The sequence below is a fragment of the Anticarsia gemmatalis genome, chromosome Z (assembly GCF_050436995.1).
Source record: "Anticarsia gemmatalis isolate Benzon Research Colony breed Stoneville strain chromosome Z, ilAntGemm2 primary, whole genome shotgun sequence".
Taxonomy (NCBI): Eukaryota; Metazoa; Arthropoda; class Insecta; order Lepidoptera; family Erebidae; genus Anticarsia; species Anticarsia gemmatalis.
Genome location: NC_134776.1, coordinates 377,982 through 390,000, shown reverse-complemented (window position 1 = coordinate 390,000; position 12,019 = coordinate 377,982). Strand labels below are relative to the sequence as shown.

General features: G+C 41.5%; 1 protein-coding gene across 1 annotated transcript in view; it reads left to right on the top strand.

The window, feature by feature from the left end:
* The window catches only part of LOC142986562 (PDF receptor-like), a 32,360-nt gene extending 24,735 nt beyond the window's left edge, over positions 1 to 7,625 (top strand). Inside the window, exons 5-6 of the mRNA XM_076135078.1 lie at positions 4,269 to 4,452; positions 7,464 to 7,625. Of these exons, the coding sequence (XP_075991193.1) occupies positions 4,269 to 4,452; positions 7,464 to 7,625 (346 nt within the window). The remainder of the gene's footprint in view (positions 1 to 4,268; positions 4,453 to 7,463) is intronic.
* The last annotated feature ends 4,394 nt before the right edge of the window (positions 7,626 to 12,019 follow it).

Genomic DNA, 12,019 nt, shown 5'->3' with positions numbered 1-12,019 from the left:
TCGCACAAACGTCGGACATGAGTTCTATAAATTAAAAATGTTACCAATATTCTAAAAGTGACATAAATCGCAATAAATTTGAACTGGTTACTTTAGAAATTAAAATAAACGTATTATTCCTTAACATTGGCAATCACTGTATGATGGGCAATGACTATAGTGGTTACCCTAATCGTTTCACAGATATCTAAATGACGTGCTATTTGATATTTGACAGAAATAGGTTTTTTCGTAGTGAAAAGAGTTTAGACTATTTACATTCTAGATTCAAATTAAGAGTGATTTATCGAAAACGTATCTACGTACTGTAATAACAAAGGTCAAAGTTGTCTGTAGTCGTAATACATCATAACACAGTCGTATGCGTGTTTAAAATGTCCTAAGTGCAACTTTGACGCTAAAGATGAAATTCTTACTGTTTTGACGGTGTCAAGCGAATTATCGGCAAAATGGGTCATGATTCAGTTGGTTCGATAGTACATTATGTTATAATTGTGTATAGAAATGCGATAAAAGATATAGATTATTGTATTAATACATTGCACTGATTGAGAACACGCAATATTTACATTAATAACCAATAGGGGATTGGCACTGTAACTCCTAAACACAGGCTACCTAGTAGCCTCTCTAGGAAAAGTAAGTACACCACCCATCTGTATTGTAGACTACATTTTATTGTCGATTTTTAATCAATTGTTATTGTATCATACACATAATATCTTGTAACTATACCATGTAAGCTACAATCTAATTTCATGAATAAAGTTTTTATTATTATGTACGTCTCTTTTATATCTCGGGACTACAGAGTCCCGGACATTTGGAAGGCGTGCGTGGGGCCGAAGCCAACACATTATTATTATTATTATTATATGCTGACAGCAACGTACTCAGTGTTAGACAATTATACATTCTCAAGATGTTAACCTTAGTACACAAGATTGTTCTAGTCTCGAATGAGTACCAAGAGTTAATCAACCGAAGAATGTTCCGTCTACCAAAACCAGCAGTTAAAACAGTGTTTGCTCGGCGCTTTGGACAATTTGCTAAAGTCCATGTTTATAATGCGGTTCTCAAACACTGCAACATCAAAGATAAGTCTTTGCGAGAGGCCAAAACTATTATATCAAAATGGTTAACCACAATGACATAATTATAATAGTACTGAAGAAATTCTAAAAATACAAATTTGATATACATACACGAACGTAATAATATGGTCACTAAACATATAATACAATTAAATTAATTATTTATTTACCTATATTTTATGTATATGTTACTGTAAAAGCCCGATCTGTGGTAAATCCTGAGATTTTCCGGTAAAACCTAAGATTTACCAACTCTCAACGGTAAAAGTCCGAACAAGCCAGAGTTTAAAAACTATGTTACGATATATTTAAAAAAACCCTACTTCATAACTATGTTTATAACTATTTCACGGTATAATTATATACTGTGACATAGTTATAAAGAAGGAGTTTTGGGCAAAGCGACATGGGTAGGTTAGGTTAGAAGGCATCTTTTATAAGGATCTATTTTGATAAGGATCCATCTATTTTGATAAGGATTATTGATCCTTATCAAAATAAATAGATATGAATAAAGAGCCTTTTCTAGCGGTGGTATATAATTTTTCATGTTTTTAATTAAGGGACGCTTATTGAGACGTAACTATAAAAGATAGAGACATGCTGAAGCGACATTTTTTATAGATAGTGATGTGTCCTAAAATTTGTAATACATCATTTTGTTCTATCATTAATACACTCAGCGGCAGAAAAAGTGGCCCAAGCGTTTATCGTGAATTTGTAAACAAATTAAGTAATATATGAGAGATATATTGTTGTAAGTAGTTGCGAAGTGATCTGTTTAGTTTAATGAAGTGTTTAATTTGAAATTAATTTAAGTGACGGATATCTTTTTCTAACAATGTGTGTTAGAGCTGATTTCAGTGTTGATTCAAGAGGTCAGTTGAATTCTGTATTTTGAAATATTGCTGCACGGAAACGATTTTTTTGATGATTTTTATTGATTATGGGTCTATTAAGATTTTAGAAAAGATTTGAAGATGCCACTTACTGCTGAACAAGTGGCTTAGGTGGTCTTGTTGTCCGATCAGGGATTACCATTGAGAGGTGGCTGTATTTTTCAATGTATCGCGTACCACTTTAAGGTTTGCGATTATTAGGTATCGTGAGACTGGTCTCTACACGCGGCGACCAGGAAGTAGACGAACACGATGTACATCCGCCAGAGATGACCGATTTGTTAACCTCGAAGTGCTGAGAAACCGCTTTCTGACAGCGTTTGAGATTCACTAGAGCCTTCGAGCGGCACGCGGAGTCATTCTTAGTGAACGGAACATCAGGCGAAGGATAAGAGAACGTAACTTACGGGCAGGAAGACCAGCCCGAGTACCAGAACTCGAGAGACACCATCGAGTTGGGCGATTACGGTTTGCTCGGAAACATGTGAATTGGTCCATCGACCAATGGAGCAAATTCTTGTTTACCAATGAGTGCTGAGTAGGATTAAGAGCACCAAATGGTCGTGAGAGAGTGTGCAGACGCCACTAAGAACGGTTTCTTCCCAACACAACACGTCAGACGGTCAGTTACAAAGGTGGGTCTGTTATGCTGTGGGGAGGTGTATGTTTGGAGGCACGTACGGAGCTTGTCATCGTAGATCAGCGCCTAACAGCAGCCGGGTACATTGAAGAAATCCACCAAGACCATATTGTACCACTTATGGATTTCATTGGTCGGGAGAATTAACTCTAGTGCAGTTTAATGCGCGCGCTCATAGCGCCCGCGTTGTGGAATCGTACCTTGCTGATATGGGGATTTAAGAACTGGCTTAGCCTGCTCCCAATCCAGACATCAACCCCGTAGAACATGTCTGGCACATGCTAAAAAATAGTGTACGTGCAATGCCCAACCCACCAGAATCACTTGGTGAGCTAAGAACCGCTCTAGTCAGAGTGTGAGATAAAATTCTTCAAGAAGAAATTAAAACATCTTCCAAAGCATGCCAGAACGCATGCAGGTCAACATAAATGCTAGAGGAGTTAACACGTGGTATAAACTTGGTTTTTTCTTTTGGTGCAGAATTAGTTTTTTGCGAAAACTTTCAATAAGCGATTTCGAAAAGAGCTGTATTTTTTTAATCTTTCCCATTTTTGATAATAAATTACGACTATTTAGTGCAAATTGTAACTAAACTTGTGTATAAACTGTTTAACTAATAGTTATAGCTAAAATAATAACCATGTATTGTTATTATAAAAAGTTTTATCGTGGTTTTACTTTGGGCCACTTTTTTTGCCGCTGAGTGTAGTTTTCGCAGCGCACGCCATTAAAGGAAGTTTTTTGTTAATTTTTTTACACCTTGGGTTAGATTATTCAAGTTTTAGTAAGCATCCCCAATTTTTTGAAAATGAAACATAGCCTATGTTACTTACGAACAGTGTAGCATGCCAACGGTGAAATATTTTTTTAAATCGGTTCAGTAGTTTTGGAGCGTATTCGCTTCAAACAACAAACAAAAAATCAAACCTTTCCTCTTTATAATCTTAATATAGACAAGAGGATACACCTACAATTTCCTGTTTATGCCTCGATGCCCGTGTAGGAGAAATATTTGCCGTTACAAATTACACGTTCCAAATTCCAACACGGCCTCACATTTATTAATTGTGGGCCGTGTTGGAATTTCGTACTGATGTAATTCTTTCGATTTCGAAGGCAATAAAATTAAATTGAGTCCAGTTCCGCTTCATACTAGAAACTAATGCCTTGCTTATAATTTTAACGTTAAATACTCGCTACTCAATACGACCATACACTATAAGAAATAACGCTACTTATTTAAGTACTTGATTAGGATTGTATAAAAAAAAATGTACATCCGTTTCATTTTCTTATATAAAGCTATCAAAAAGTTACAAGTAGAAACAATATATCGACTATAACGAAATTTAGGACGTGATGTGACCACCAGAAATCTGTTTAAAAAAAACGTAAAATCAGTAGCTTATTTTCAGCTAGCCTATAACGCGATTTTCTACAGACATTACAATCAACACGAGCCCTCCGAAATACGAAGGAGCTCGCTATGTACCTATGAGATGGTAAATGACTTAACTCTAGGGTCCGATCCGAGCGGCTGTTGTTACCAAGCCACGAATGAACATTATAGAACATGCGATAGTATATGGCTAGAGTCAAGAGTTCAAAGTTTTCAATGGTTTATTTTGTCAACAGAAAAGCAGTAAAAGCCGCAATGGTCTTACTCCCGCTACTTGGTATCACGAACATACTGAGCATGTCTGAAGGACCGGTGGGGGGGCCGGTATGGGCGTTCGCGCTCTGGTCTTACACCACACACTTCCTAAGGTCCTTCCAAGGGTTCGCTCTCGCCATGATCTACTGCTTGTGTAATACGGAGGTAAATTTCTTTAATCTATACTTATAATAAATCTGTAGAGAGGTCAATTCTGTACATTGAATATATTTAAAAAAAAATCAATGGGGGATGTTTAGTAACGGATACTGATACCGAATCTGCAATTTTTAATTTTCTTTTCTGTCTGTCTGTCTGTCTGTCTGTCCTCCGTCTGTATGTTACGCTGTCACGTAAAAACTAGAGGATAGAATGCTCTGAAATTTGGTATATGCATAGAATAAGTAGTGGAGCAACTTATAGGATACTTTTTATCGCATCAAATTTCATAGATTTTTTGAAAATTGAAAAAAGTACTTACGTAGAAATCTTTCGAACCTGCGTTTCCCTAAAGAGACCATAGATGGCGTTGTAATCCATTTCACAACATAAGGGTCAGCGCAGACAGACCGGAATAATCCTCGCGCGGTCTCGAGCATTTTCTTTACGGCTCGCGAATGCTCGAGCATGCTCGCGACTGCTCGAGTCTGCGCGAGGAAAGCGTTCTAAGTTCCCATTCTACATTAAACAGGCCAGTTTGTCACTAAATTCGTCAACGATGGTGGACTGGGCCATGATTATACTTGCTCTTTTGGCTGAAGAAGACTAAAAATGACGTTCTCCCTCTTTAAACTCAGTAACAACATTGAAATTTTTCGTACGATGCCGGCGGCGACGCGCGGGTACACCCGCGCGTCCTCGACGACGCGCGAGCATTTTTGTCAGGTTCAAGCAATTATGCACTTTATTTAGATGATTTTAAAGTTGATTTTCAAGTGCGTTAAAAAAATCCTCTCCGCTGCGCTCCTCTCGGTCTACCCGTAAGGAAATAAATTGGATAGCTATGAAACAGACTATGTGGTAAGTTTTAAAAAATAAACAACGGATGATATATAAAAAATAATTACGGGTTACGCGGTTTCGGACGTATCATCGCAAGTATACATTATTACGCCTGTGAAGAGCTCCGGCGCAGATAGGTCTGTCTGTACCTATAATAATATTCTGAATCCAGACGGGTAAGCAATGGTCAGTCTATAATAAGGTATTATATTTTACACTGTAAACTGGTACGGATACAGACGAGAGCGGAAAAGAAAGTAACCATAGGAAATCAGGCCTGCCTGAGCCTGTGTCACATTGTGTGCCCTTCGGGTCCCTTTCGTAAATGACCATTAGATGACAAAAGAGTTGTTAGCATTTTTATGTGCGTCCACACCTATCGAGTGCTTCGCAATGCGCGTGCTCAAACGAATGACCAATAGTACGAAATTCACTCGAGCGGAGCCGCATGGGTCAGCTAGTATATCTATAAATTAACTCGGCACCTCATCAACATTAATGCACTATCTCGGGCGAGCTATAGAGGTAGGTATATTCGTAGAGTCTTGAGAATTAATTGAGATTAATATTGTGTTTCCAAACCTACTTGGAGGGCTCTTGACATCGTGACATATACAACGTGCCGCTCCAATGGATCCAGCTCCAATTATTTCCTTCAACATAAGGGTAGGTTAGGGGATCCCTGAAGTGACAGCGCAATGCCATCATTGTTCTGATGAGCGGGATTCTGCTCAGCATACACTTCAATCGTGTACAGAGTGGGATTTAGCACGTCGGACCTTAGGGGAACACATAGGTTTAAATTTGTCCTTATCAGTTGTGGTGTCAAAAATGCATTTCCGACGGACGGAGGAAGGCTATGGGTCTATTTTGTGAAATTGTTATGAAAAAGAAGGAAGCAGCGGAAAGAGAAAGGGAGAGAGCAGACCCTAATCGTAGAAGAAGACAAATTTTGACAAATTACAGTTCGTTCACCTGGCTCACGAGTCATATGACATTCGTATCAATGAAACTAAAATAAGAAAGAATGCTGTACAATAAAGCCTCTCTTTCCTTGCGACTCTGCTATTGGACGAGCGGCGCACGGGACGTTGCCGCACCGTTTGATGTACTTTGATCGTTTGTACAGAGTGATACAGTTTTGATCATATTATTTTATTATTTAGTATGTGTGACATTAATTTATTTTCAATTAGCCAACGATGTTATTTTTTTGTTTGTTAAATGATTATTAAGCCCCAAACCTACCCATACGTTAATGGAAATAAGCCATTGGAGCGGCACGTTGTATATATGTATAAAGGCATAAGAGTAGGAGAAACGCCATCGTATTGGAATTCGTCAGTCATTTTGACGTGGGTAATAGGGCGAAGAGACCAGGGCTTTTTAAGTCACAAAATAGTCCACAATATAATTATCACTCGTTTACTAAGTCACTAATTAATGTCCAACATTCAGAATTATAAAGGATAGTAATGATCTAACTCGATTAACATTCCACCACAACACGTGGGTGCGTGCGCCCCCATGACAACCCAATTCTCTAATAATGGCCGCCTCCCCAGCGCTCGGTGTTATGTCTTATATCAACGGTCACTAGCCAGCATTTAAAACCAACAAAAAGGTTGACGCGCCTACACGGCCAACCCTGACTATAGCACGTCCTCGTGCGATTAGTAGTCTCGTACAGAATCATCTGAAAGATTACACGTATTAGTTTCAGTACGTTCACGTATATTGTAAGCTCGTCCATGCCTGACACAAAGCTAATTTGATAACTCAATTCGGGGTGCAATATTCTCACGACTACAATACGCATCACTGAGACATGGACCAGACGCATTAAGACCCGGGTGCACGTGACCTTTACCTTTGGACAATCGTATAGACATAGCATGGACCGGGCGCATAGAGCCCCTTCAACCAGCCGAGCACAGTTACAAGGCGTGGACCGGGCGTACAGAGCCCTTTCGACCAGCCGACCACAGATACAAGGCGTGGACCGGGCGCATAGAGCCCCTTCGACCAGCCGACCACAGTTACAGGGCGTGGACCGGGCGCATAGAGCCCCTTCAACCAGCCGACCACAGTTACAAGGCGTGGACCGGGCGCATAGGGCCCCTTCGACCAGCCGACCACAATACACAACTTCATGGCGTGGACCGGGCGCATAGGGCCCCTTCGACCAGCCGATCACAAAACACAACTTCACGGCGTGGACCGGGCGCATAGGGCCCCTTCGACCAGCCGATCAGACTACACATCTTCATGGCGTGGACCGGGCGTACACAGCCCTTACCGACCAGCCAACCTTAGCCATGGACCGGGCGCACTAGGCTCATGCCATTTTAGGCTTTGATTTAGGCTTCCGAGGCCTTTCCAATCAGCCATTAAAATAACATAAACGTAACTCAGGCGTATGAAACCTTTACAATCGGTCTTTCTGTTCATCAACTCTAGGAATGTGGATAGTGTTCAGGATGAGTGTTGGCATTAAACTCCCTATAATCTACACACGTCCTTTCCGAACCACCCTTCTTCTTGACTAACAAGCTCGGGCTGGCAAACCGCGATGAGCTCTCACGAATGACACCTGCATCTAGAAGAGACTATACTTTTTCGTTGACTATATCCTTGTCAGCAGGTGATAACCCATAAAGACGACGTCGAACTACCATATGTGACTATATTAAATCAATCTTTAAGGTGCCAGTCGAAACGCGACGAGTTGGAATACTGTCAACAAAGAAGGCGTTATATTTTTTTTAAGTATTCTCATTAGTGCAAGTCGGTCGTCACCTATAAATAACGTCAGTTTCAATAGTGTTAAAATCAACCTTGTTTGCATCTTGCACATGTTTACTTCTTTGCGTACAAAGAAAACTTAGACTGTCACTATTAATTTCAACATGGATTCCTTTTGCGAGTATGTCTCTTCCTATAATAATTGCATCTGAAATCACATTATCAGAAACGACGTGAAGCAGTGTAGATAGAGAGATTTCTTGTATTGTAACAGAGCTAATGATTTGCGATAAACACTTAACATCTTTCCCGCCGATCGCCGTTAAATAAACTATCTCGTTACGGTTAGTGCCGGGTAATTTCTCAACAAAACTACTCTTAACCAGAGAGCAAGCCAAGCCACTGTGGAAAAGAAAAGAAATGATCTCACCAGATGATGTCGACAGTGTACCTCTACTCGCCCATCGTTCGCAAGTCAGGACTTCCTAGCGCGCCGGAGCGCTGCTGCTTGTAGGTTTCTGGCTTCTCGTACGCATAACACGTCCCTTCTGCTTCAGCTGGTTTCGACTGTATGGTGCCCCGGCGTTTGCGATACTCCTCCATTTTTTTACCACGTTTTCCACAAAAGTGACAGGTATCAATGAATCGTGAGTCACTCAAACGAGGTTGCTTCGCATCTATCTCCTTTTGTGGTCCTCATGTCGTCTTTTGGATAGAAATACCGTAGAACATTCTGAACAGTTGGGCTCTCGAAGACACAAGATAAGAATTCAATCTCTTCGTATCAAGGGGGTACAATTATAACACCAGAAACAGACACAGATTAGGTCCCCATCATCGTTTACACAAGGTGCACAATTCGTTTGTAGGTCTCGGCATTCGATTCTTCAACAAGCTTCCCAAGCACTTCATGGATTTACCCCTTCAATGTCCGAATCAGTTACGTCTGCATCAAACTTGACAAGATGTGGCGGCGAGCTAGTTGATGCATACTGTGTAGTCGCCAACAAGCGAGATGAAAGCACCTCCGTGTTTGTCAGAATGTTTTTATTCTGCTCGCTTATGTTAGATTGGCCAGCGGTCGCGCCGCTGATCTCCTCTAGATTAGGCCCTCAACATTCCACTTCTGATAAAGGCATTAGAGTAGGAGAAACGCCATCGTATTGGAATTCGTCAGTCATTTTGACGTGGGTAATAGGGCGAAGAGACCAGGGCTTGTTAAGTCGCAAAATAGTCCACAATATAATTATCACTCGTTTACTAAGTCACTCTCTCTCTCTCATCGTATGGTTAGTGGTCAACCTAGTGTCAAAGTTGTTCAAGCCGCCCGAAAGGCCCTTTCACTAATTAATGTCCAACATTCAGAATTATAAAGGATAGTAATGATCTAACTCGATTAACATTCCACCACAACACGTGGGTGCGTGCGCCACCATGACAACCCAATTCTCTAATAATGGCCGCCTCCCCAGCGCTCGGTGTTATGTCTTATGTCAACGGTCACTAGCCAGCATTTAAAACCAACAAAAAGGTTGACGCGCCTACATGTATATTAATTTCCCAAACTTTAACTGCATTTTTTCACATTCAGATAATTACCAATCAAGTACCTTCTATGCAAATGACAACCAATTTAGATACATTGCAACTAACATACGCGTTCTTCTACAGTGATAGTAGTCAAGAAACTAGGACTCAACATTTGGGCGAAGTTTAGTTCCGTCTTCTTTCGAAAAGACACGTTAGGTAGAGACGACTAACCTGGAAAAATATCTTCCATCTGCTTTACTATATTTAAAGTAAGACATCTATCGTTGCAAGCATCACAACACAAAAAAGTAGGCTAACGAAAAAAATGCTGTGTATTAGTGGGCAAACAAACCGCCAGGCTAAAGTGGAATTAAGCCGGACATGTTCACCGGATGCACCCTGAGAGATAGGCTAATATAGCCACGAAGTGGGTGCCACAAGATGGTCGGCCGGGGATGGCGGGACGACATGGACGAGTTCCTGGAAGGTTGGCCGGAAGCAGCAAGCGGCCGAGGGGACTGGAAGTCTAGGGGAGAGGCCTTTCTCCCTCGACGGGTCTCCACCTTGCTGTGGTGGGGGGGCTTAGTAGCCGCGAGCCTTGAGGTGAGGGCGCACTTCGGCCGCGGTGAAGCGAAGAGAGACCCATTGGAGAGGCCGCTTCCCTGTCTGGGCGGTACCGCACTAACCCGGGGGACCAAAGCGGCCGGCCGGCTGGGCCGAGGCGACGTAGGTCCGGCTGGTTTTGGAGGGGCTAGTCGCGGAGGAAGAGGTGTTCTAGTGTGTCGTTGCTGGGCACCCTATCCTCCGCGACTGGGCGGGGCCGCACCGCGTGATGCGGCAACCGAAGGCCCCCTGGCTGGCAAACTCGGGGGAGTTTTCTGGCCACTGCACTATGTGGGGGGACGGCACCCGTGTGTTGGGGTGTCGTCCCACACTGTGGATGGGTCCACATTGTGGACGGCCGCGTCGGGGCCGCGCTAAAGGCGTTCACGTGGCCTCGGCACTAAGCGGCGAGGAGGCAACACCTTGGTGGTTTAGTGGGTAGGCCTTGCCCTTCTGGTTCGGAAAGCCCCACATACCCCAGCGCTCCCCCGGGCGTTGGGGATGCAATTTCATGCATTAACCAAGTAAAAAAAAAAAAAAAAGGGGAGAGGCCTTTGCTCAGCAGTGGGACACAGAAATAGGCTAGATAAAAAAAAACAATACATCAGTATACCACAGAATAATAAATAATATAGTACAGAACACGCACTCCCCGTAACAATTTATAGAAATAACGACTCTTGCTGCTAAGCAATAAAGTCTAATTCAGCTCGTATAAGTGCTCTGCTCTGTCACTGTCTGGCGTAGAGTAACGCGTTACCTATGACGCTAGGGTTGTCGGCTCGCCGCATCGTTGCTACCTGTTTTGGTTTGTTTTCATTTTTACTATTTTATATTCTTCATAATATGTCCTAAACCTGTGAACCGATTTATATCATTTAAACGGATAAAATAGTTTTAGTCTTAGACCTTTCATTTGATACCAAATTCGTTGAAATATCTCCATAAACAAAAAGTCATATTTGCAAGTTGCTCTCGTAATTATAAAGTATCAAATTCCTTAATAATTCAGACATGAGTCCATATTATTGTTAGTATCAACAAAGTAACTAATTATAGTTAGTACTATTATTTTGTGGTATGTAGGTACTGTAAAGTTTTATAGTTTTTAAATGAATTTGAACTTAGCTTTCCTCATCTGTAGGTAATGAAAAAAATGACAATCCCTCGTCCTTCTTTTTCGACAAACATCCATCAAATAAGCAATGCTTTAAACCTGCCATTCTATTTTAAACGTTTTTATAATAATATTACTCATAAAACTTCTAATAAATGCACGCACGAGCTCTACGCGTGAGCGTCGACACTCGACTCTCGGAGTGGTGCCGACGCCCCGCGAATTCGTAGGAACTTATAGCTGTAGGTACGGCCGAGTGACGGGGGCCTGCCTATACTACATAAATATACGCGAGTATCTATACTTAATATTATAAAGCAGAAGAGTTTGTTTGTTTGAACGGGCTAATCTCAGGAACTACGGGTCCGATTTGAAAAATTCTTTCGGTGTTAGATAGTCCATTTATTGAGGAAGGCTATGGGCTATATATCATCACGCTACGACCAATAGAAGCGGAGTAGCAACGAGAAACCTTACAAAATCTGGGAAAATTATGACGCATTCTCTCTTACGTGACGCAAGCGAAGTTGCGCGGGTCAGCTAGTAAAAAATAACCACGTAGTAGGCTAATATCCGGTAGTCATCGTAATGTAACGGAACGATACGATATTTCGATCATGTTACCAAACTCTAAACTATCGCTGATAAGCACATTAAGTACCTACTATAAAATCACAAGTTACAAGATTAAAGTCACACAACACAAAACATTCTAAATCTCATAAGCAGTAAAAA